The 27,484-nt window shown below is 35.5% G+C and overlaps 1 protein-coding gene across 1 annotated transcript in view; it reads left to right on the forward strand.

Moving 5' to 3' along the window:
* Window positions 1-25,541, forward strand: part of LOC128671562 (alkylglycerol monooxygenase-like) — a 44,706-nt gene extending 19,165 nt beyond the window's left edge. The window contains exons 2-5 of the mRNA XM_064436086.1: window positions 21,183-21,286; window positions 23,021-23,169; window positions 24,756-24,907; window positions 25,493-25,541. Coding sequence (XP_064292156.1) covers window positions 23,082-23,169; window positions 24,756-24,907; window positions 25,493-25,495 — 243 coding nt within the window. The 5' untranslated portion in view covers window positions 21,183-21,286; window positions 23,021-23,081 and the 3' untranslated portion in view covers window positions 25,496-25,541. The remainder of the gene's footprint in view (window positions 1-21,182; window positions 21,287-23,020; window positions 23,170-24,755; window positions 24,908-25,492) is intronic.
* The last annotated feature ends 1,943 nt before the right edge of the window (window positions 25,542-27,484 follow it).

A 27,484-nucleotide genomic window follows, 5' to 3' on the forward strand; every position in this document is an offset into this window, starting at 1 on the left:
TACAAGACTTTGTAACGCAGCTACGCTTTGTTTGGAATCTCTTTCGATGTATTTCGCCTGCTATGGCACATTTGGATCTACTGTCATAAATTTTGAAATTCGAAATCCGCTCGGACGCTTTGACGCGTAAACATTACGATCAAGCTAGCGAGGCAAGAGGGTGGCCGTGATAAATTTATAAAAATAAAATAAAATAATAAGAACAGACCCAGTAAGGGTCTTACCTTAAGTTTTATAATAAACTTACTTTACTACCTACTACCTAGTGCCTATTTACTATTTAACCCACTATAAAACCCCGATAACTTTGCACTTTGTCTCCATGGTTATTTATAAAATTATTATTACAATTGTATTACGTAATTATCATGGAAGTAATATTTTATCTACCAAAATTGATGTAGCGACTTAAACTGTTGTCAAGATATTTTTTCCTAATTAATATTTAGCAGACGTGTCCCACTACTGGGTAAAAGTATCACCATTACTTTACCACCCGTCTCAATACATTGCAGTGTTAGGCTATTTTTTAAAAAAATTGCAGAAGTAACCTCGCCATCTTTGTCAGCCTCTACCTCTACAACCTTCTGGTCTAAAACTTTTTAACACTTCATTGACAGCCCTCTTTTTTCCACTGTTGGGAATATCCCAGAAGTGGGATAAAGACATATTGGTATCCTTATATATCGCCATCATTCTCGGTCTTGTGCCTTACGAAACCAGTTTCGACCCGCAACATTTCTTATGTCGTCGACCCATAGAATAGGTAGGCACTCCGACGAAGTACTTACTAAATCCATGCGTCGACCTTATGCTTTGGCACTTAATTAGTGGAAATTGTCAAAATCGACGTTTCGGAGAGACGCCGTCGGAACTCCTTGCTGACATCAGTTGCCGGTCATAACGTCACAGCTAAATCTTTTACACAGCCTATTCTGGGCGTAATAGGTGCAACAACGGAGAATTTGAGAGATAAAATAAGAAAGTATTCATTTTGCAAAATTTCTATATAATATAATATGAATTTGTGTCCGTTGAACGAAGATAATAATGCCCTTATTCAGTTTTTAAAAAGCTCGAGCTACACACATGAACATGATACATCTTAATGCTAAGCAATTCCAGTTTGTTTCTGCTCTCGGGACCTTCCGATGTTAATTGCGTGGGTAATGTCAGCTAAGCTATAAAAATGCAGCTTTTTACGAGCCTTTACGCTGCATTTCTACTGCCATTGGATTTGTTGTAGAAGCCATTTTCTTTGGAAAAATAAAATATAAAATGTCGACGACAAATATTTTTTAGATGCACATTCTTCTTTTTCATCGTGTCAACTCATTTAATAACAGTGACTATTCTTCTTCTTCTCGACTTTATTTCACTCATGTCGGCACAGCACAGTGTGTAAAACAGTGGAGTGTGTAAACAGTTTCGGAGGCATTCCTCTCGCCTTTCTGTCACGTTTTCGGCTACATCGACAACGATTTTGATTTGGAAAAGATTGTTAATGACCCAAGAATATGGGCGTAGCTATCACGGGCTGAGCTATGGGCAAAAAATAGATTTATTCTGAACGTTCATCAAAAGTGAAGCTCAGAAGCTAACGTACGAAGTTACTTGAAAAACACGAATCCTCGCAGGACCAAAGAGTTGACAAATAAACGTAACTTTGTTCTACTAGTTTTAACACATTATATACACATTATATCTTGTGAAATGAGTAATGTTGTGTGAGAAATTACGTGGTTAAAATAATAAATCTTGACTTTCGAATCTTTATCTGTTGATTAAAAATGTAATGAATATTAATGTGGATGGATGGAGAGGAAGATAGAAGAAAAGAAGCAGTATTTTTGGAATTATATGATAGTAGTAAAAGTATAATGAACGTATGTAAAATACATTATGCACCGACCACATTTAAAAAGGGATTTTGTAAGAAGCAAGAAGAATACTTTCTTATCTTTCATCGTCGCGTGTTACAGAGCTGGGAACTCCAAAGCCCAAGATTCGCGTAAAAAAAACGCCGTCAATTGCTCTGACAGCTGTTAACGCTACGTGTCCCTTAGTCGCTTCGTACGACATCTACGAAAGGATATGGAGTGATCCTCTTCTATTCCTAAACATCGAATAGTTTATGGATAAAATATTAAGTATTTGCCGTCATTTTATACGACATAAAATATACAGCTTTTCCAGAAAAGCACGCCTCAGCTGCAACCCTAATTTCGCTTCGTTGCCTCAACCAACCCCGACCTCTGTAGCACCCTCCGATCCATGCTATGTACACACTTTGCATATTTTAGGTATATAAGGTGACTTTTTGGGTACAAACTTTTTTACAAGCACAGTTCAAATTCAAATCATTTATTCAGAAATTAGACTTTCACTCCACAGGCACTTTTTCACGTCTATTAGTATATTAAAAAGTAATTTCTCACAAGCTACAAACTACTGACATAAGTTCTGACCGATAACAGTTCAGCTATTATCAGTTCAACTATAGAAAATATACTTTTTCAGTTTGATTGGCATGGCTTCTGTATGTATAGGTATCGTTACATTTGTCTGTACAATTAAATTTCTCTAATAAATTTGACTCCTTACCAAAAATTGTTCGGCCACGCGAACGAAGTCGCAGGCATCAGTTAGTATTAGATTTAAAACATAACATTTTCCGTGTCGTTTAAATTTCACATTTCAAGTTCGAATCTTACTCGTGCCACATGAATTTGTAGTTTTCATATACCGCTACTTGCTTGCGGTGAAGGAAATCATCGTGAGTAAATCTGTACTTTGGTTGATAACTGTGTGTGAAATTAAGAAGGCAATTAAATTTGGCCCGGGTCTTGGATGTTTATCTATATAATATGTATTTGCTATAAAATATAATATCCTTGAGTATCCCATAACACAAGTCTAGAACTTACTTTGGGACTAGCTCAATCTGTGTGATTTGTGTCATAATACATTTATTTATTTGCTAATTTTAGCGCTAAAATACTAGTGTTTCTGGCATAGACTCATATTCGAGGGGGAGGCCTTGCTACCTGTAGCACAGGTTCGCATGAACCTATTTCAGGAACTAGCCTCTCTTCAAAGATTGATGTCAACATGCCAACTTACGAGTAGCATAGTACTAGCATTAAGTCTCCTTGTACAATTTTTGTTATCTGAGGAAATAAACGATATTTTTTTTTAATTTTTATTTATTTATATTTACTCCAAATAAATGATTACTCAAAACCATTAAAAGCAATTGAGATAGGTACAATACAAGTACTTAATATACAAACGGAGCGAAGTAATTTTAAATTCTTCTCAAATTAACTATGTACTGCTAACAGCATAGTTCATTTGAGAAAAAAATATAAATTATATATATAATAATATAATATATAATCCTTGCATATTATAAAACAAAGTCCTCTACCACGTCTGTCTGTCTGTCTGTTAGCGAAAAACACAAAAAACTACTGCACGGATTTTCATGCGGTTTTCACCAATAGATAGAGTGCTTCCTGAGGAAGGTTGAGGGGTATAATTTATTATGTTTTTACCCGAGCGAAGCCGGGATCCACTAGACTATATATTTAATAAAACTGTAAGTAGGCTATTTCTGTACATAGGAAATATTAAAGATATTTTTTAAAGGCTGTCTTTATGGGAATGACAGAATTTGATGCGGTTTTCATAGCTGTATAAGGGATAGTCTAACCTAAAATCTGGTATAGGCTACATCGCGATACGTTGCTTAGAACCCAAGATATTGACCATAATAAGTTATGAGCGGACGCACGGAATTGAAACGGGCGAAGCCGCGGGCAAAATTTAGTATTTTATACCATTAATAACACTGCAAAACGAATTTAGCAAAGGAAATTACAACTTAATGGCTATTGTATTTCTAAATGTACTGTCATAAACAAAAGCATAGTATCATAAATTATAACCATGATATAGAGCACGTGTGCCTCATTTGTTGTTAGTGTTGCGGAATTTTGCACCTTATTTCGTATGTTATATAGTTAATTTTCGGTAAAAATTATATAACAATGAAAGGTGTCTTTGAATGTTCTGTGTGTTTAAAAATGAAATGGACGTGAAAAATATTTTTACAGTTAATTTTGAGTCAATATTTCAAAACGTAGTCATCATCATATCGAGTTAGTTATTGCTAACACTGGTGTCAGATTTTATTCAAGTCGCCTAAAGGCATATGACATGACTTTGCGACTACTTACCGCCATCCAGTAGCAGGTAGTCGCATACAGACTAGTGAACGAAACTGTCCACCAGTGTGCAGGTTTCCTCGCGATGTTTTCCTTCACCAGAAGCAAGTGGTGGTCTATGAAAACTACTATATATGAGATCAGATTGGTATACAAACTCATATGGCACGAGTAGGATACAAACCTGAGACCTTTCGATCCACAGGCGGGCATCTTAACCATTACACCACCACCGCTTTCGCCCAAAACGTAGTAATAAACTAGCACCCCGTCCCGGCTTAGCTCGGGTTAAAACATATAAATTACACATCAAAACTTACCTCAGAAACCACACTATCTATTGGTGAAAACCGCTTAAAAATCCGTGCAGTTAATTTTGCGGCAGATGCGGCAGAGTTTTATAATAAGTAAGGATGATTTGAATACAAAATAATTCGTGAACAAATAAGTACATTTTTCTTCCTATTATATCATATTCTAAGAAACTAAGACACACTGGCAGTAGAGTGAAAAACAACCCTATACATAATGTATGTAGTTATGTAACGTAACTTCAATGCTCGTCAAAAGCTTTGTGGTGCGCCAGAGGTGCTTAGTGTGTGAATGTGACTATATAGAGGGCATGGCAGACATTGAAATATCACGTACAAGATTCTTCTTTCATATTCAAATGAGTGAGAGGCGTGTGGTTCCACCCTAAAATAGAACCACTGCATACAGAGGATATGGAGTGGTACCGTACGAGGTGACTAAGGGACAGAGCCTAGCCTAGGCAGCTGAAAGGCAATAATATTCCCAAGGAAGAATTGACGTCAAACAAACTGTAAAATCTTTTACGCTGACTCCGGGTTTTGCCACATCACAGCCCCGAACGCAACTTCGTCAAAAAGTCAAATCTTCTTTCACAGGTTAATTTTTTATTTGTATCCCGGGCCTCGGGGCGTCACAGCCGCGAATTCTAACGAGGTAGAAAGAGCGTCAGGTCTCAGGGTTCGCGTCCCGTTCGTATTTTATAGGAAAAGTTCTTATTTTGTCAAGTTAAAAAGAAAATAAGATCGTATCTTTAACGATCTTGTTCCAACGTCAGTGCCTTGGTGTTCTGGGTAACTTGTGTACGTGACCACAATGATAATTTGATTTTTTTTAGATGTTTATCAGAAACTACGTGCGACAATGAAAAGAAAATAATGGCTTTGTTTGCGGGGAAAATGTTATCCCACCAACAATATTTTCATTTCAAAATGTTGCGAAGACGAGTTTTAGTTTGCTTATCCTATGAAAAAGGTATCAGACCTATCGTATAAAGCAGCTAAGCACTAAAGACTACATTCTCTAAACCTACAAGCCCTAACTTCACAAACTCTACACTTTAGTCAAAATATATGAAAAAGTAGTCAGATCTCATATAGAGCCAAGAATCTTGATTGTCCTGGGTGTTTTGTGTTTTGTCTATCGGACCCGCGATAGAGTGGGGCGTTAAGCGTTGTCATTTTGCAAATTTAAGATTACCACGAAATTGACCTACATTAATGACTTTTTAATCTGTGCAGTGCGGGTGCGATGTTACAGCAGCGCGATTTTCAAGTTGGATCTCGGCCAAAAAAAAATCGCGTACAGGAAACACCACAAGAACGAACCAATGAAAAATTGTTTTTTTTTTTTTTAATCATTGTCGTGCCCGCTTCAAATTATGATTGTCAACTTTTCACGCCAGTATTGTAGAAATTAATTGGGTTAGTTTTCGTTTTCGCAAGAATAAATTCTCCAAAAGAAATTCTCTGAAAGAAAATGGATTGTCATTTTTTTACCGAGATACTTTTCATGTGTGAAGTGAAAATTAAAATGTTCATATCATCTTAACTATTTTTTTTAAATATTATATGGAACTGATAATAATAAACATCATCATCCCTATACACAGTTTGTATGTTTCTTAATTCTTCACGTACAAAAGCATGGGCCGATTCTTATGAAATTTAATACTGCGGTAGCGGATACCTTTACACATATAAGGCACATTTTATCACAAAACTACGCGATTCCCTTAAAATTTGAGCAAAAAGTCTGTTGGTTAATGGTGCTACTGTGCATAAAATTAAAAACGTAAGTTTTTTTTTTGTAAAAATAATTAAAACGTTTAAATAATCACAACGTATACAACGGCAGGTAACACCGCGGGTTACAGCTAGTGGAATAGATTTAACTATTGAAAGTATGGTAGAATAGAAGTATGAATATGGATACGTCGAAACAAAACAACATTAACGGAGTCCAACATTTTTAGAAATATTTTTTCTGGAAAATATCGTTTAGGGTCGTGTCACTTTGTTGCCACCCCTTCCAACCTGTCAGCTAGTGTCAAGTAATCAAATATTCATTAACACCATAGAATTGAATATCTAGCACAATAGCTTTGCAATAAAACCTCGAATACATCATTGTTTAATGATTCAACATTTTACGGTCAATAAGTAACTTCAAATCTGTTCACAACAATTTTATTGTCGTACTAAATTGTAACTCTGCTATCTCTCTCTCTCTCTCTCTCTCTCTCTCTCTCTCTCTCTCTCTCTCTCTCACTCACTCACCTTTGTAATTCATTCCACTGTGTACAATCAAGGGGAGACCTGAGGCCGTAGTGCCGCTTGCTAGTAACATCTCACCATCGAATGGATTCGCAGTGAGACGCAGCTAACCAATCACAGTGCGCTATTGTGACGCAACGACAACCACACTGCAATGTCATTGGTTCGCTGCGTCTCACTTTATATCGATTTGAGAAGTGAAATAACCCTAACTCGCACTAACCCCTCCAATCCCTCTGTAATAGTAAGTTACTTAGGTGGGAGTCAGGTTTACCTGCCTCCGACTGTACACCTAGGTGATATCACCCAAGTGTAATTGGATATAATATAATATAGTGTTCTTTTGTGGATCACCTACGTACAAGTAGTGAACATAAATCAAATGAAGTTAATATTATAGAATCAATTTGATTCCGATTTAAACTAGACTTGAGTTGTTCGGGGGCTGAGATGCCACGAAGCCCGGGTCAACGTAGAGAATATACTTCAAAATTTTGAAGATTTGGATGTTATATTACATAATAATAATAATAATAACAATAACAATAACAAAACGTTTTATTGGGTAACAATGTTATACATTAAATATAAGTAGTTGGGGCCTCCTTTTATGCAAAAATGCTTGTGACAGGAAGCTCCGCTCTTCTTATCGCTTTTATTACAACCGCGCCTGACTTCAGCCTTCCTTGAAAATGCTATTGTTGCCTGCTATGTAGATACATAGTTGCCTTGTATGACATCCATGGAAGCACATTACAAGATATCAAGATATATGAATTGAAAGAATTAAAGTTTTGACCAGTATCGACGACCTCGGTGGCGCAGTGGTAAGGTTCTAGCCACTGAACCGAGAGGTCCCGGGTTCGATCCCCGGTCGGGTCATGATGGAAAATGATCTTTTTCTGATTGGCCCGGGTCTTGGATGTTTATCTATATATGTATTTGTCATAAAATATAGTATCGTTGAGTTAGTATCCCATAACACAAGTCTCGAACTTACTTTGGGGCTAGCTCAATCTGTGTGATTTGTCCTAATATATTTATTTATTTATTTATTTAGTATCATGGAGTGCATGCAGTGCAGTATTTATTTTATTTTTATTTTATTATTTATTAAAACTTTATAACATTGAAAATGAAGAGTTTTGAAAGGCGATCACAGGAATATACACAATTTGTATGATTATTTGTTTTTATATGAAAACTAATCGACTACGCCTACGCCCGCGTAAATTTCCCACGAGAATAGTTAGTTTTTCGGGATCAAATGTATCCCTATATCCTTCTTCATACTTCAAACTACATGATGTGTGCAAAATTTCAAGAAGATTAGTCCTGTGGATAGAGCGTGAAGAGGTAACAAACAAACTTATTTTCGCATTTATAATATCAGTTAGAATAGAATTGTGTAGTTGTATTATTCGTGTTATAAAAACAAGGACTTTAAACTGGTTGTCCTTCGTCGGTTTATAACACGGAACTGAAGGGCCCGACATTGAGAATAATTTTCACTCGTTCGTGTATGAAAATTCTATAAGCAGTATTCTGTTTGTGGACGAATTTTTATATTTGCACACCACATTGAAAATTATATTGCTCTGTCTGTATTTTAAAAGAATATTGAAGTACCTTTATGGCATGTTTACTCAGATTGTACCAAATTCTTTTTATTTTATTCCATTACCATCGGCACGTTCAGATTTGCAGTAGTTCTTACATATGTTAAAATTCAGGAGTTTTTTTAATTTGTATAACAAATAATCTTGTCGAAAGCAGACCGGACCGAAAGGAAAGCGAACTCTGGACTCCGACGCTCAATGGCTGCGGAATAATAATCTTGACTTTTATCCGTGCACTCTTAGTGTGATTAAGAAAGTTCTCCAAGAAGCCAGAATATGTCGTATGAAGATACATAGGAATTATTACCAGTTATATCTCAAGTATACCTGCATTTCTAATTAACCTTTTTATTTACCTAAATTTCCTTATACATTTTTCTATTATTTAAATCAGTATATTTATTAATTATTTTATTTTTATTGCTTTTAATAATTGTTTAATACACATGTTTTAGCTTTTAAACTCCTGAGACACAGGGTGATTTTCACCCTAGCGCATGCAACATGTATTTTTGTACTTTTTTGTTATACGTGTACTATTGTAACATAGCTATTAAGATACTTGAATAAAGATTTTATTTATTTTATTTTTATTTAATAAACGTGGAAAATGCTCACATGAGATTGCAATGTATCACCAGCAGTAATAGCATGGATATAATTAAAAAATCAAGGAAGGTTTAGGGATAGGTATAATTTATAATATTTTTACATATTATAAGACATAGCCACCAGCCGCGTCTGTCTGTATGTGATAACTGAAAAATTACCGGACGGTTTTTTATACGGCTTTCACCAACAGATAGAGTGATTCCCGAGGAAGGTTTAGGCGTATAATTTGTTATGATTTTATCCGAGCGAGCTGGGTCGGTCATCCACTGGTATATTATAAAGAGGAAGTTTTCGTAAGGTAAGTAATCTTCAAAATTAAATAAGCTATTTCCGATTTTTTTCCATCCATAAAAAGTTATTTTATTCCTTAGTGACACAAGATACATTATATATTATCATATTCCCATGGAGGTAAAGCCTCAGGACGCACCTAGTATTAAATATGGATGGTGTAATTTCTATTCGTAAAATGTCCAATTCTCACGCAATCGCCAATTCAAACTTTTTTTTCAAAGACGCACAAGTGATTACAGAAAGATTCCGTTTCATGTGAGGTACGAAACTTGAAAATACATTTCGTTTCCAGATTCGTAAGGGTATATCCCCATAGGATCCCATGGGAATAATACCGATGGTTACGAGCAAATAAATGACAGACCTTAAAATTTCCTTAAAACCTGGACATTGTAAATCCCTATCCCTGTTTCGTCGAGATTCCGTTTAAATTCCTTACGCCATGACCAGACAAGGGAAATGGGGAAAAAGGGGATAAACTCATGCCAAAATAACATAATCTTTTATGGAGTTGTCTAACGTTGTATAAAGTATTGATCTGATTGTTAAAGTTTTATTAATTGTGTACATTGTCAACGGTACATAAAACTAATCAAATTCTTTAAATATTCTCCACTATTACCGCCACATCAAAGATCTGGGTTTGGTTATTTTTATGTGCAGGTGACTGTATCCTGAAACACTTCAGCACACAGAAGAACGCAATTGCTCCTGTGGGAATTATGCTACAAAATACCTATATATTTAGAGGTTTAGTGTAAAATATTATAAATAAACAAGTGTTAATAGTTAAATTTAATAATTATACTAACTTGCTATATAACTGACATCCAATGATATGCGCTTAATATTAAGTTTAATGTCTATTAAGTTTCAAGCAAATTAGAACAGTTTTACAATTCTAAAATATATTTATTTCACGTATAAGTATTTATGTAATTAAAAATTATATTTACAAGTTTATCTGTTAGACAAATTAAAAAACACCCCGACTTTCAATATTCATTTCGCAACAACATTTGAACGGCTGAACCGATTTTCATGAAACATGGCTAAGAACATTCGGGATAACATTATCTACGACACAAAAAAACTAAACGAAAACGGTTCATCCGTTTGGGAGCTACGATGCCACAGACAGATACACAGAGAGACACGTTAAACTTATAATAGAAGTTGCAGACAAATATACCTAATAATTATTTTTATAATATTTCTAACTCCTTAATAATATTCTAACACAATTATGAATCATATATATAATTGTAATAAATCACAAATAAATTACTCAATATCGTGAAAGGCAACTCACCGTGTCATTTCGACGTATAAAGGGCTGAGGGGTGATCTAGCCGGGCTTGTGCCAAGCGGTATCGAACCTTATTCCCTTCAGCCACATGTGTTGAATCCACAGGACACTGGCAACACTAACACTGTATCATAATTATGTATAATTGTAGTGTAATTATAGCTGTGCGATGGAGGCGGGCGCGGCTGCCGCGAGTTGGTGTTCACTGCGACTTCGGTGAAGTAGGGATTGGACATGTCGTTACGATGGGAAACGTCGGTTGTCGATATATTATATGGAAAATGTATCGACAATTCACTTATAGTGTCTGTAAATAAAGATTATTTATATAATAATATTTTTATGTCGATAATTTTCTTATTTAACTATAGCAGGATTTAAATTGATTAGGTTGTTAATGGTTTTCATCAACATCTTTAGTCAAGTAAGTTTTAATTTCCCCTTAATTGGAATGTAATGGAGGAGCCGAAATGTTTCATATAGAGATACTTAATATGACTAAATGTGTGTGTTGCCAAATAGAATTAATAAGTAACCGCCGATTACGATAACAATAGAATAATTTAACTTCAATGGCTAGCTTAGTGCTCTAAAACAACAAAAAAATAGATGATATAATAAAATCGTCATAGTTCTGTCCCATATAGCTTATATTCATCATATAGGTCTCTCTCAGATGCTTAGATCGGCGCAAGAATGTATTGTTTCACTATAATATTATTCTCTGGTGTTGTACGAGGCGTTAATCTAACTAATAAATAAATAAATATATTAGGACAAATCACACAGATTGAGCTAGCCCCAAAGTAAGTTCGAGACTTGTGTTATGGGATACTAACTCAACGATACTATATTTTATAACAAATACATATATAGATAAACATCCAAGACCCGGTCCAATCAGAAAAAGATCATTTTCCATCACGACCCGACCGGGGATCGAACTCGTGATCTCTCGGTTCAGAGGCAAGCACTTTACCATTGCGCCACCGAGGTCGTCAATAGTTTCCTTGTTTACGCATAAAGAGTCGAAGCGCAGTTTATTCTCCTTTTCCTTTTCCCATCCCACTCAAAACAAATTATAGTTGAATGAATATATTAAAATATACAATTAATAGCTTGACACTCGATACCACTCAAGTTTCCCAACTCCCATCCCTACAACATTTCCGCGCATGCGTGTAAAGTAGCGGCCAGGAGCTGAAGTTTCGCAGGGTAAATAATGCACGTGATCGTTTCCCCGTCTGCATACTAGATGGCGCTTCTTCGTGCGCGATAAAACTTTTTACACACGAATTCTCGGGACGTAAACGAAATAAAACCGCAGCGACTGCCCCACTTTTTTACCAAGAATTTATTGTTCTTTTTTTCATCAAATGCTGCACGATGACTAAACATTTTGTTTTAATTGATTTTAATAATATTTATAAGTACATAATTAATGGTAATTATGTACTTTTCAATATAGTATGTATTTTTTTGTGGAAATGATTGTGGAAAAGCTAATTTCCCCTATAACAGTATCTGTGCATGCACCATTGTGCATATGTCGCAGTAAGGTGGAAAAAGCCGTAATATTGTTATATCCCTAAGTATATAATTATATACCGTAACATACTTATATATAAGCAATTCCTTACACTTACTAGGCTTAATACAACAGTAAAAATAATTTTGTCTGGCTCGGAATTTCTTCTAAGCTCTGATCGTTCTGAAATGTCACTAGTTTGTCATCAGCTTTTTAAAAGAGATTTTTTATTAAACATGAAATGATGTCCACAAAATTCTAATTTATAAATGAATTATTTTATTTGATTTTATTCTATTGAACAAACTGTATTGTATACCTTAAATTCGACAGATTAAAAAAAAAATCCGTGCATGCTTTCAAAAGCTTATTTCGAAGTTTTCATTGTGAATCCACACGCTGAAACCGTTCGTTTCAAAGCTTTACAGCAACTTTGCACGAACACAATCACATTTTAAAAATAATACGTCCATTACTTTGTGATCTGGTAACAATAAAAATATATCTCATCTTATATAGTTTATATTTGCTAAAACGAAGAAGTTTAGGAATTGTTTGTAATAAACAATAAATTTTCCTGAATTATACTGAAGCAGAGTTAGTTTTAACAAAACGTTTGAATTTGGAACAATTGAAGTCTAAAATCCTTATAAAATTGAGATGCTAAAATAATTTTGTATTTCGAGCACACACTCGTAAACAATACAACAGCTATTTTTTTTTTATACATTGTTGTGCAAGGAAGTTAATTCAAAGAAACATTTCATAATAAAATAAATATAATGCTAATCATTTTCTGCCAGTTTACCATTGGGACACTTTAGAATTCCGGGTACAAGATAGATTCTACGTCATGTGTATGTTTGTGTCTCTTTCACACGAACACAACTGGATTTTTTTTTTCAATTGAATTTTGTGCACATGGAATATGAAATAACACAAAAGTTGCTTTTTAGGGTTCTGTACCTCAAAAGGTCTAAACGGAACCTTTATAGGACACTCCGTTGTCCGTCTGTCTGTCCGTCTGTCTGTCCGTCTGTCTGTCCGTCTGTCTGTCCGTCTGTCTGTCCGTCTGTCTGTCCGTCTGTCTGTCCGTCTGTCTGTCCGTCTGTCTGTCCGTCTGTCTGTCCGTCTGTCTGTCCGTCTGTCTGTCCGTCTGTCTGTCCGTCTGTCTGTCCGTCTGTCTGTCCGTCTGTCTGTCCGTCTGTCTGTCCGTCTGTCTGTCCGTCTGTCTGTCCGTCTGTCTGTCCGTCTGTCTGTCCGTCTGTCTGTCCGTCTGTCTGTCCGTCTGTCTGTCCGTCTGTCTGTCCGTCTGTCTGTCCGTCTGTCTGTCCGTCTGTCTGTCCGTCTGTCTGTCCGTCTGTCTGTCCGTCTGTCTGTCCGTCTGTCTGTCCGTCTGTCTGTCCGTCTGTCTGTCCGTCTGTCTGTCCGTCTGTCTGTCCGTCTCTCAGGTTCAGGTTTCTCAGGAACGCGTAAAGGTATTAAGTTGAAATTTATACCAAATACCCAGGTCTACGATCTCTTTCAGCTGAGAAAAAATCAAACTTATACGTTAACGCGATCAAAAAAATATAACCGTTTATGTCGCATATTTTGCGATATTTTGCTATTTTTATTGGAATTTAGATCATTTGCTATTGGAATCAACACCTATGGGGTCCCGTAGACCCAGAGTCATGAAATTTGGAATAAAGTAAGGGCATACTATGCTGATATAGGAAAAAATACACAAATTGCAACCATAGCATTCCCAATGAGGGTTGACGTTAGGCACGCGGAACCCTCGCTGCGCGAGTCTAACTCGCACTTGACCGGTTTTTTTATTCTGAAAATTTAACAATAGCGGAGCAATAGAAATCTTTGAGAGACAAACATTCTCAAAGAAGGTCTAGGTCAGGCATGTTTTACCGCGTGGATTTTATGGCGTCACAGTCAAGAATGCAACTAGGAACGCGAGAGAGAAAATATATTTTGGGATGCATCTAAAAATAACTTTTTCAGATAAAGACTCATGTATGCTGGCACTATTTGCAACATAAATAAAAAATATAGAAAACATATTACAAGAACTTCTAAAATATAAAAATGGAGCCAAGATAAGTTCACACGTTTTCGGGAGTACAGAATCTTCCAAGACTAAAAGCCGTATCGATTCCACCGACATTTGGCCTGCTATCAACTTAAACACTCTCGTACAGGCAATAAGTAACTTTATAACTGGGTCGTTGAGTTTAATATCAGTTGGCAATGGGAGAGATCATTACGTAGTTGAATTTGAGGAAGCGAGTATTTGAGAAAATAAGGATCAAAACGCTCAATCATCGCTTGTTATAAGAGTCAACAGAATTATTCTAATTTTGCATTCTACATGAGGTCATTCTGTTAATGGAATCAAATTGTTTTCTCGGACATTTTAACTATGTGTGTACTGTTAGAGAGCGTTCCCATATCTAATTTTGATTTCGCTGTGACAGCCTCCGTCATGGTGACATCCGTCGACACCTCAACGCAGAACTATGGAATTAATAAGTACTTCGTACGGAGTACCTACTAATTCCATGCGTAGAACTTGCATGAAGTTTTGACTTACGTCAACTCGAGTGTCAAACCCTGTAGACATTTTTTTTTTTTGTGTCGCCTGTGGTTTCCTATTTATTTCATAACGTTGTAATATAAGGCGTAAACCAAGTGTTTTGTATCTTTTAGTCTTATTCCGAATATCACAACGGAACACGAGAGAGATACAACGCGGTGCGTCGTCGCAACGGGGCGCGATTCAACAATGGGAACACGCCCTTACTTGGCAATTTGCATTTAAGTAATATTCTTCAAGCTATAGTTAAGTAGAATGTTCGAAAATTTCAAACTAGTACTTTTTTAATTTACTACTGAGCAAGCAAGCATGCATGCCACCTGATGGGAAGTGGTCACCGCAGCCTATGACCGCCTGCAACAGCACCACGGTATCACACGCGTGTTCCCGGTTCTGAATTCTTTCAAATCTTTTCACGCCCTTTTTGAAGTACTCCGTCTGCAGTCAGGAAGCTCACTGCAAAAGACGGGACTATACAGAAAAACTATATGTATATTCTATCTTATAATACTTGTATAGTTTCATTCGGGGCTGTGAAGCTGCGTCATTCCTTTGTCACCTTGCTATTACAAAATTTATCTCTAAAACTAAAATAAATAATATAATTAACCTTTTATAATTAACCATTTTTTAATGATAGACTCAGATAAAAAATTATTTAATTTAGTTACTTTTATTTATTCGATTTTGTTTCATGCTCTTCATTTAAATTTGCATGCCCGTGGACGGTGAAACATGTAGGATTAAGATTTTCTTTTAACACCACATTGTAAAAAAATGTAAACTCATATTTTTGCAAATAAATAATCTTTGTCTTTGTCTATGTCTATTTTAAAGTATTGTATACTATGTGTGGCAATAAAGCGATATTTTTAATTAACCTAACTTTGAAGATTAGGCTGTGAATTTACAACCGAACCGACCGACTGATTATTGTCAACTCCCTTGAATGCCATTGGTGCCTATCAGCAACTAGGAGTGTTTCCCTTATTACTACGACATCCATGGAAGGACATGGCGTGGTCCTATTCTAGGGCGGTACTACACACGAGTACATGCCATTCCTTGGTAACAGAAAAACCCGCTAGTGATTGTGACGTATTCGAAATTAATCGATATTACCAGCACGACAAGCTGCTGTTTTAACTACTGTTAATTTATATCTATTCCTTACATATTATAAAACAAATTACATTGCCGCGTGTGTCTGTCTGTTCGCTATAATTTGCAAAACTACTGCATGGATTTTCATGCGGTTATCACCAGTAGATATTGTGATTCCTGAGGTAGGTTCAAGTCTGTTGCCTCTCAAAGCTTTGTCTACTCAACTTATCATTTTGAAATTGTAATTATATATGTAGTTTGAAATACGGAAGGACATACGAGTAGAGTACCTTTCATCGCAGAAAAACAACTTCTGCCGTGGGAAAAACTCGCGGGTGAAGCCGTGGGTAGAGGCTGGTATATAAATAATTGCCTAGTTATCTTCGCAAGTAATGCAGTACATAGTGCATTTGCGGTCAGTGTCCGAGTTTCAATGGGAAAATCTGCAATGTGTTACCCCTCTTTAAAATTAAAGGAAAAGGACAAAGGAATATGTCATAAAGGGGATCCTTTTCATTGGCATAATGTGTTTTGTCCTAAAATGGATTGGCATAATGAAATTGGCATAATTTATTTAGCATAATATTAATTAGACTGAATTTGGTTTTAGCATAATATGTGTAGGTTTAGGTGCGGCGGGGGTGGCCCTTGGGCCACCCGTAAGCCGCTTTATAATGACCTTACATGAATATGCTTGAAACTGTTGTGCTTATTAGTATTATGCGAAATTATAATTAGTAGTCATTACAATATGCTAACTTATTTTATGCTTAAAATTTTTATGCTTCTTGACAGTGAACCGTCATAAAGAGGGATCTGTGTACATGTCACTGCAGCTCATCGACGGCTGAACCGATTCGGATGTGGTTTTTGTATTCGATAGCTATTTTTGATGCGGTGGTTCTTAGATATGTTTGATCAAAATCGGTTCAGCCGCTCAATGCAGCGAAATTAATATTGAAAGGGGGTTTTTTAATTTGTCTAACAAATAAACTGTTTGTCATAATCTTAAATTCAAATTCAAATTCAAATCATTCAGAAATTAAACCTTCACTGGCACTTTTTCTCGTCAATTTTAATATTTATAGTTATTTCTGCCGAAAGAAACTCATTTGAACAGTGTTGGTCCCTATCATGCCAGATCGGCTTACCATTATTGTATCTTACATTAAATTAAATGTTTTTTTTCTAATAATATATAAAAGTACATAATGTACATATCAAAACAGGTTATGATTGTGATCCTAGTGCTGATTATAATATATATATATATATATATATATATATATATATCGATGTGAAACACAATTAACTCTAAACAATTATTAGAGCATTTATCTGAGGACATAATAAAATGTGTGCAGTATCACTTTCTCTGATTGATTTGAGTGTTCTCGGTTGCATTCACGACTATAAGCCTGGAAGCCTCAGTTCAAAAAATTAACTGACGTGATTCTCTTTAAGAATGCTGTTGTTATCTGTTGGCTGTCAAGGCTTTTTACGTTTTGTAGCCTCGTATACTTCACCAATGATAACTTATGTTTTTGCAAATAAATAATTTTTGTCTTTGTCTTTGAATGTGTAACGTAATCTGTACATGAGAAATATTGATTTAGTAATTTTTTTTTTTTACAAAAATTTACAAATTTACAAAACATCAAGAATTTGCCCATAAAACTGATCTTTTGTAGTCGGGTAAAATGCAGTAAATTCATTATGTGGTGTTTAATAGAGCGGGAACTAATCACGTGACCTCCGTGGTGCCGGTCAACTGTGAATTTACTAGAACGAAAACTTTAATTATGTAAGTAACATACTATTTTACAAGCTTTTAGAGCCATGCTTCATTGCGTCGACGTACCACGATGTAACTGACGTGCGTTGACGTACGTCGAAACTTCATACAATTTCAACGTTTTTCTGCGTTGATCCATCGACAGTCTCAGACTGCGCCATCGCAATGGAGCACGTATGAACAATGGGAACACACTCTTAAATTATTCAGATGACAAGACGCATGTGAACTTTCAGATATTTGCAATGGAAACTTTGTATCTTGCATGTAACGTTTCTTGCATTTTGTATCTCTTTGTACCAAACTTACATTTTTTTCATGTAACACTAGATGTTGCCCGGGCCTTCGCTTCCGTGGGAGTTTTGATATAAAATATAGCCTATAGCAATCTTGAATAATGTACCTTCCTAATGATGAAAGAAATTTTGAAATCGGTTCGGTAGTTTCGAAGACTACCCGCCTCAAACCTCACAGAGTCACAAACGCTTACCTCTTTATAATAATAGTGTCTGATAAGCTAATGATATAATTATAAAACAATACTTCTGCGTAAAGTTTACCTAAGAAACAATTGCCCCGCCAAGCCCTGGCAAAAGACGGCAATCTCAAGAAGGTCTGACAACTAGGGATGTCGATGACCTTGCGAAGTGGCTCCGACATTCAATGGGTGAGGAAATAACTAGGAAAACGCTCGCATGTAATAGATATGGCACAGTATCTCGACACACTTCCATATTTGCATGTGAAATGAAAGTAGATTACAGAGACATCTTTGAAAATAAGTATAGTTTAAAAATATATGAGTTTTCCGTAAACTTTATAGGGATTAAAGTTTCATTAAAGTAACTACAGAGGGCGGTTGTAAGACACTTTGGGAAATGTTACGCGCCGTTATAAATTCTAAATTTTCCACGCAGATGGCGCTACTATATGCATTTCTCAAAGTATTCCTTCGTTTCTATGAAAAATACAATGTTATAAATGGAGGCGTTCATTTTGGCGGTATTTGAGATCTGTGCACGATTATTTTTTCAAATTAATTATTCGTATAAATCTGTATGACCGATTTTGATGAAATTTTATTTTTTATTATAATGTTTATTTTTTACATTATAGTGTTATTGCTAACACCAGTGTCAGATTTCATTCAAGTCGCCTAAAGGCATCTGACATGACTTTTACGACTACTCACCGCCATCTAGTAGCAGGTAGTCGCGTACACACTAGTGAACTAAAGTGTCCGCCAGTGTGCAGATTTCCTCATGATATTTTCCTTCACCGGAAGCAAGAGTTTTGCAATCACTGCAAATATGGCACGAGTAGAATACGAACCTGAGACTTTTCGATCTAAAGGCGGGCGTCTTAGCCATTACACCACCACCGCAACTGGGAAAAAAGCTGAGATAAGAGAAAAATAGTGGTGACACAGTTTCTGCATTTACAGAACATGCGTAAAAGTTCGATCGATTGATGCGATCAATGAAACTCTTTCGCTTGTGATTCTTTTTTTGAGGACCGGATAATTTATGAAATGAACTTAAACTGCTTGAGAATTCTAATCCAGTTAACTATTCAGAACTATGTATAAGAATATTTTATTCATATTTATCATTTGTATTAACATCACCAGATCACCAGAAAAAGGCTAGGCTCTGGTTGGTGGAGTACTTTCCATTAGTCTCTTTTTCCAAATCTATCTCTCTCCCTCTTTCATCTGAGCCTTTTTCCGAATCCTTCTTCACCCATAGATCTGAATGCACTTTTCTACTTTTCTCCTCTACTTTACACGGTCTTCCGTGTCTATAGTTTTCTACCACCGACATTTTAGACCATCATTCTCACCATAACTAATTTCTTTGTACTATAATTTATTACATAAATCTAATCTAATTATAATGCACAAAGCCTGGACTACTATAAATCGTTGTAGGAGCTTGAAATAGCTTTGTAAGCCAACCCTTTCCTCTAAATTCCTCTTAAGCGCATTTGAGCTCGGCTGAATTTCAACACTAATTAGATAAGCAATTAACGAAGGTATACAAACTAACCATATATGTGTATATTTAGTATATCATTTACAAACTACTTTTTGAGTTTACGAATCCTTTTTTTATAAAACCGCTCAATAGAATGGAGCTTAAAAATGTATAATCAAAGAAATTGGTTGATTCGTTGTACATTAGCTAGCTATTTTCCATGGAATTAGTAAGTACTTTAAAAATACTTGAAATATTCTCTTTTTTACAGAAGATACATCAACTTATATGACTTTGACAAGACGTCACAATTTAGGAAATAAATCATATTTAATAATAAATAATGTTCGTGGAATCGGCCGGACCTTCGTACAGAGAGCCGATCATATAATTGGAGCCAATTTTTCTAAAGGTTTATCTTTTAGTGAGACTTATTGGATTGTGGAAGTCAATGAGAGACGTAATTAAAAGTATTAATTATTTATTTCACGTTAAAAAGTGTGTGACGCTTAGTTAATCCAAGGGCCGGGAATACACTATATTCTGAGATGAGATATGATTCTATATTCTGAGAGAGCTTAGAAAATGTACTTATACTCGTATAACTCGGATTTCGATAATAAAGACTTATTGTTTTATACATAAACAAACTGTATGAGAGGGATAGACTCTTGAAATTAGAGGGAGAGACACATTTATTTTTGTTTATTCCAACAACACTTTGATGTTTCACACTTTTCAGTTTTAATATCTATACATTGTTCGTGGAAAGCTAATGATGACACAAGACCTTTTCTTTCTTTCGTATCAAGAGTGTTATTTTGCTAACACTGGATTAGATTTTATACATGTCACCTAAATTTTTACTACTCTCATCTTGGTAAAGAAGTGGTCTAAAAAATATCAGTTAAATTGGTATTAAAATAAATGACTACCGCTCCGGATGGTACTTGGTTCAAAGTCTATCAATTGCTATCCAACGAGGAAACGCAGCTAGCGTTATGGGTACTTTTGAACCGGGTACAATTCGGGGTGGCATTTTTGATTAGCTTTGCAATTATTTATGTTTTATTTTCCTTTATTATTCGTATTTTTAATAAATGAATCAGTTTATGTTAAAATAAAAACAATACTTAGATTCACAATAAATCTTTTATTCAATTATAATATTATACAAAAGTTTATAATAGTTGAGTTCGCTCGTGTGTAACTAAACCACTGAACTCATTAACTGAGAAGTTTAATCCCTTTGATAGCGCTCTACTAGGATGCCGTGTGGGATTGCTAATTAGTTTTAACAAACAATTTACTGAGAAAACAGTTCTATTATTGGTACAGTCAACCACACGTCACATTAGATTGCCTTGAAATAATCGCAGCAATTGCAAATGTCCCAATGGTCTGACAACTAGAAATGCCGACGACTGTGCGAAGTGAAAACGAAAGAGTATGAAAGCGGACCCTGGGCTCCGACGCTCAATGGCTGCGGAAACAATTATCCCCCTACAATATAAAGTAATATATTTTCTTTTTCACAGAGATCCACATTCTCTGGGCACAGCATCAAGTGCACCACACATCAGAAGACTTCAACATGGGAGTCGGGATCAGACAGTCTGTTCTGCAAGGCTGGTGTGGTTTTGTAAGTATTGGTATTTTATATCTAGATTTTTTATATAGATTTTATATAGATTTCATATAGACTTTATATAGACTTTATATAGATTTTATATAGATTTTATATAGGTTTTATATAGATTTTATATAGATTTTATATAGATTTTATATAGATTTTATATAGATTTTATATAGATTTTATATAGATTTTATATAGATTTGACTGTATATTATAATTTAATTGTAACTTATTTTAAAATATACTATCACAACACCCCACCACGCATGTGCATTACAATCCTTGTAATGCTTTTAGTGGTTCAAATCCAGTTCAAGTACTGGGGGGCTACCATCATCTCTTTACGACCTAAACTTAACTGCATCGCAAATTCGTACCATCGACTTAATTTTTTGTACTATTGCGATTCATTTTAGGTTCCTAAATTAAACTGAGTTGCATTGGAAACGTTCTGTAAAAGTTGATGGTAGGCCTGCTGGAAGTATTATATTATAGTGGTTAAAGTCTGAATACAATTCTCACTCATTAATAATAGTTTTGAAGTGTTAGTGCAGTGGGCGAAGTGCGGATTTACATTTCACTTCTCACCATCGAATCGATTCGAAGTGAGACGCAGCGAACCAATCACATTGCAGTGTGGTTGTCGTTGCGTCAGAATGGCACACTGTGATTGGTTAGCTGCGTCTCACTTCGAATCGACTCGATGGTGTGTGATGTGAAAAACAAAGTCACACTACGCACACAGTTGTTAAGACACTCGCCTATGATCGAAAGGTCGTAGGTTCAAATCTAGTTAGTTCAAATCTGTATACTAGTCTCACTCATTAATTATTGTCATTTAAGCGCTGGTCTCTATCAAGCCTGAAGGGCTGGCTACAATTTTTCTTAATTGTTACGTTTGAATGTAGTGATACGCCACAAACTCTATACCTTCAATATTCTCTGAAGAACAATCCTATTACGTATAATGAAGACTGCACAGTGCAAATGGCTCCTACAGCTTCTACCATGATTGCGTTAGACAGCACATTTAACAGACAGAATGCAGCTAATTGGTGGAGATGTGTCTGTATAGGATTTCATTAGGGCCAATATTTTGTTTTGTACAATTGTTGTACCTATACTCATAAATGCTTTATATTTAAAACTGTGATAGTTTTCTATTTTCGGATTTTAATATTACAATTCATACAGCTAGGTAAATATGAAATGATTATGACACTTTCATAAATCCACCAATATATCTTGAGTGTGGAACCTGAGATTTTATTTCAAGATGTTTTAGATTATTCTTACCTAATCAAACTTAACCTATAATTGTGTCAAGCAGAACTGAACTCACCGATTATTTTAATTCAATCTTATCTAGATTATGAAAAACCGTGAACTGTAGACATCCAAAATATCTTCGACATTCATTTGTATATATTGATGATTTTATCATTAATTCCATGGGTTTTAATACATGGATGCATGATGTCATTTCCGATTCACACTTTGATGGTACCAACCTAACCTAACAATGGCTGCCATTTAGGTCTAAATAGAAATTAATATGCACCAAACAACCTCGTAATCTTTGTCGTATTCTCCATTTTTTAATCTCGATAAATCTCATCATGCATCCGATGATGCCTTAGGAGTGAAATAAAAGAATATGCCAACTGCTCCGCCTCATGCGCAGATTGTAAAAGTCAATCAAAGGAACGGGTTATTACTGAAATCGATTCCTGTTTCCAGATTTTCTACCTACCCCTAGCCCTGGCAATACCCCCGGCCCAGTTCTGGATCCACACTGAATATGTTCTGGATCCACACTGAGGCGATCAAGAGTCTGGGTCCTCTGGAGTACATACTGAACACGCCCAGTCATCATAGTATTCACCACGGTGAGCGTCTTTCTTCGTATTTGTAACTCTTAAGTCATTACCGACTTATCCAATGAATTAATGACGAACCTAGAGGTTGGAACCGAGAGGTCCCGGGTTCGATCCCCGGTCGGATCATGATGGAAAATGATCTTTTTCTGATTGGCCCGGGTCTTGGATGTTTATCTATATATGTATTTGTTATAAAATTTAGTATCGTTGAGTTAATATCCCATAACACAAGTCTCGAACTTACTTTGGGGCTAGCTCAATCTGTGTGATTTGTCCTCATGTATTTATTTACATCATAAGATGTTTGACGGAAGGCGAGTAACCAACGTTGACAATGCAGTTAATTGTCACAAAATATGAAAGGCCTGATGCGAACGTATATCTGTATGAATTCACTTAATTTTCCAAAAAAATGCAAACCCTGATTTAGTTCCCAACGCGTTACCACTGTGTTTGAAGACTATTTAGATAAACTATGTACCTACTGATATAAAGTCATTCCGAGCGGATTAATGACCGTAATCTAATTGCTGTTAAAATTAAGATGTTTTTTTTTAGAATTACGTAGAATTTTAATTTCAATTCAATTAGAGAACGCGTTATTAAAACAATTGACTGTTGTTTTGGATCGAGTTACTCAACTTGTTTGTTCTACACAATTAACTCAAGGCATCAAGTTTAACAAGTAATTAATTGAATGGCCTAATACTCAAATAAGACATAGATTAATTTAGTGGCAGATACAATGGGTGTCTAACATATACTATAACATTATACTTAATCTAATTAATTATCTAGAATTCGTATATCGTTACGTTACGGAGTGAATATTGAGCATTACGTCAAACGCTAAGTAATATGTTCTTACTAATGACTAATTAATTAAAATATATATTGTCATCTGGAATGAGATAATCGGACGATCTGAATCAGGGATAAGATGGTGAAATAGCAGGGAGGCCTAGGGGGAGGTTTGCCCAGCAATGGGTTACTAAAATTTAAGAAAGAATGGCCATCTACTTACAGAGATAGCCATTCTTACCTACCGTTACCATAATGGTTACTTTAGGATTTTAATGATACAGTTCTCAGTATACTCAATATTCTATAGCATCCCCAGGCGAATCACATTTTATCTGTAACGGGGTAGACAGAGTTAAGAGTTGAAACTCGAAGTTCATGTTTAGCTGTTTGACAAGTTTTTTAGTGTAACTGAGAATAGGGTACATGATGTTTTTGAGTTTAGTAATGATATAAAAAAATTCTGGAATCGAGCGGGAATTGTCCCGGATAGACAGGGGCGTGGGTTCAATTCCCGTTCGATTACAGATTTTTTTCATTTCATTATTATTCTCAAAATTAATTTAAAAACATGTGTGACATGACAAATCCATTTAAAAATACCTTAGTGAAAAGTTACGAGCCCATTTCCTATGCGAATAATCCCCAATTTATACAATATGTGGGGATGGATGACAGCTAGTGTACTCAATGTTCTTCTTTCGGTCCCAGATAAGCAATAAAAAGTGGCAAATTTAATCATTGGCAAATATATTTTGCTGTGTAAATATAGATTGCTATGTTAAAATCCGCAGGCAGTAACCCATTCTGCATTGATGTGAACTATGGAGGAGCTCTAATCGTCTGGGACAAATTGTTTGGCACCTTCAGGCCTGAGAAAGAAGGAGATTGCATTGTATATGGGTTGATATATAACCAACCCTCATTCAACCCTCTTCACTTGCAGGTAAGGACTTTAGTAGCCTTTGGGAACAAATGTACTTACTTTATTGATGTGCAAATAAAGTTAAATAGACTGAAACATATATCAATGTATTGTATTAATAAAAGGTATTATATTAATATCTTCAACACATTTTAGAGGTTAATGAAGAAAATGAATGACTTCATCTCTTGATGATTAAAATGATGATGTAATTATTTTGTGTCTGAGTTCGCCTTTATATTAAGTAGTACCTAATTATATAATTTAATTTCAATGAGAAACATTGCTAAAATACTCTTCAGAAGTAATTTACCGTAGGTATTATCTTCATAAATCATTGTCAAAAGTCATCTAGCGATGGAAAGGAAAGCAATGAAGAACCTCCACTTGAACAGCGCCTTTCATATGATAATGAACTTTGCCGACATCACTGTCATAGCAGCTCACTACGCACGCCCATCTTGGGGTCCTGGGTTCGATTTCCAGCGCGGATAATTTATAAGTGCAAACAAATGATTCTTAAATTAATCTGCGCTTCCGAATGTCCAGTATTACAGTTAAAAATACTTCTTTACATTTGCAAAAAAAAATTCTATAATATTACAGTAGTTCTACACTCGCTACGTTATCACGAGATTCAAGAAGTACTCTAGATGGAGCCTCGAAGCGAGCTGTGTTTGACAGGCCGAGCTGGAAACCCGACGGAGGTGTACGATTTAAGGATATGCCTGAAGATGTATGTCCTAAGTCTTAGCTTTCTAGGTGCCTTTCCATATTACAGACTGTTTCTTGATTACAATATACTTCTTTAGACGTCATTCATGTTTCCTTGCCTCTTTCATATATAATAATATTAACGCCAAATTGGATATTTTTCCAAAGTCCACCTATACACTGCAAGTCCACTATTCAAACTTATTTACTTACATTGGACTACTGTGAGACGGAATCTGATTACTGTTTTGAACTAAGCAAGTATAGCTTTTATTCCACGTTAATTAAACTTAATTCTACATAACATGTACCTACATAGAACATAAGTTTAGTTATATTTTTAGTTAAGAACATATCTAATGCAACAAAAGACTGTACTTCTCTTACTGCGGGTGGGTGTCCTGGAGGCCTGACATACAGGTTTAACCTAGTTTAGGCTCCAGTCCACCTCGCAATACATACTCATGTATTGTGTTGTTGTGGAAAATAAATATTTTTTCATTTCATTTCATTACAATATCAGTTGCCGTAACGATTCTTGGAGTCGCGTTCCATACTTACTAATATTGGAAAGAGAAAAGATTTGTATTTTTGTTATTTTTTTGTTAGCAATGAATAACTCCAAAACTACTGGACTGATTTTGATGATTTTGATGACCCGGCTGCACTCGTGTAAACCCATAATTTAAAAAAGTAGACTATTTTACCCCTGAAGGTTTCGTTTATCTCTGCAACTATGTTTCATGCCATCTGGAATGTTCTGGTTTCTGTTTGTGTACAAAACTGTTGAGATCAAAGCTGTGAAGCGAGGACAATAGACATGGTGAACGCGTAAACAATTTTAATTCATTGTTGAGGCTGATGTTCATATTAGTAGTAGACGTTTATCGTATGTCTGTTTATGAATTTTGATGCGAATAATCGTGGTAATGAAGCAAAATCTCTTCGACTTTTTTCACGAAACGTTAAAATAAACATGGCTGCCTGATTTAACCGATTGAGGTCATCATGATCACCTATCATATCTTATGCCATTATGTGGGTTCGGCGCAATATGTCTATTATATGTACATATGTTGTACGGATGTAAAATATTGATACTATATTCCATTCACATCCAAAAGCCATGCGTTAATTTGTCTAGATAGTATCCTTTTTTACTCAATAGGCGATCATTTTATGCCAAATTTCCCACGAGACCAAAACCCTGTTGCAGCTAGTAAACACATAAAACAATTCACAGTCAAGGCCTTGTTAATTCGCAATAATTAAAGAGTCCATATAATAAAGAGCTTCAAACGTAATAGGGCAATTAGCTTGAAAAAACGCCCGTAATTGGCCGGAGCTTTCAGTCGAATTAAATTTGAGACCATTAGGGAATACCGACAGATAAAAAAGCAAATTAATTCGCCCATCGAACCGTAAGCTGAAAACAGGGAATAAATAAAATATAAGGTGTGCCACAAGCTTTCAATGTTTGCGACTACGTTACTGACTATGTAAGTAAGGTTATCTGAGAAAATTGTAAAATGCTAGCTGCGCCCCGGGGCTTCGCTCCCGTGGGAATTTCGAGATGAAAAGTACCCTATGTGTTATTCCAGGTTATATTCTACCTGTGTATCAAATTTAATAACAATCCGTCCAGTAGATTTTGCGTGAAAGAATAACAAACATACATATACACATACATCCTCAGAAACTTCCGCATTTATAATATTTGTAGGTTTAGTAAGATAATCATTGGAGAGCTTGAATATGGAAAGGAGAAGAAAAACACTTTCTTCTTAGATGGATGGATGACGATGGAAGACTTACAAAATGTTATCACTCGAAGTTTTATAGTGATATCACATAGCCCCTCTTCACCCTTTAGGTACTCGAAAA

This window comes from Plodia interpunctella, chromosome 7 (assembly GCF_027563975.2).
Source record: "Plodia interpunctella isolate USDA-ARS_2022_Savannah chromosome 7, ilPloInte3.2, whole genome shotgun sequence".
In the NCBI taxonomy this organism is placed as follows: Eukaryota; Metazoa; Arthropoda; class Insecta; order Lepidoptera; family Pyralidae; genus Plodia; species Plodia interpunctella.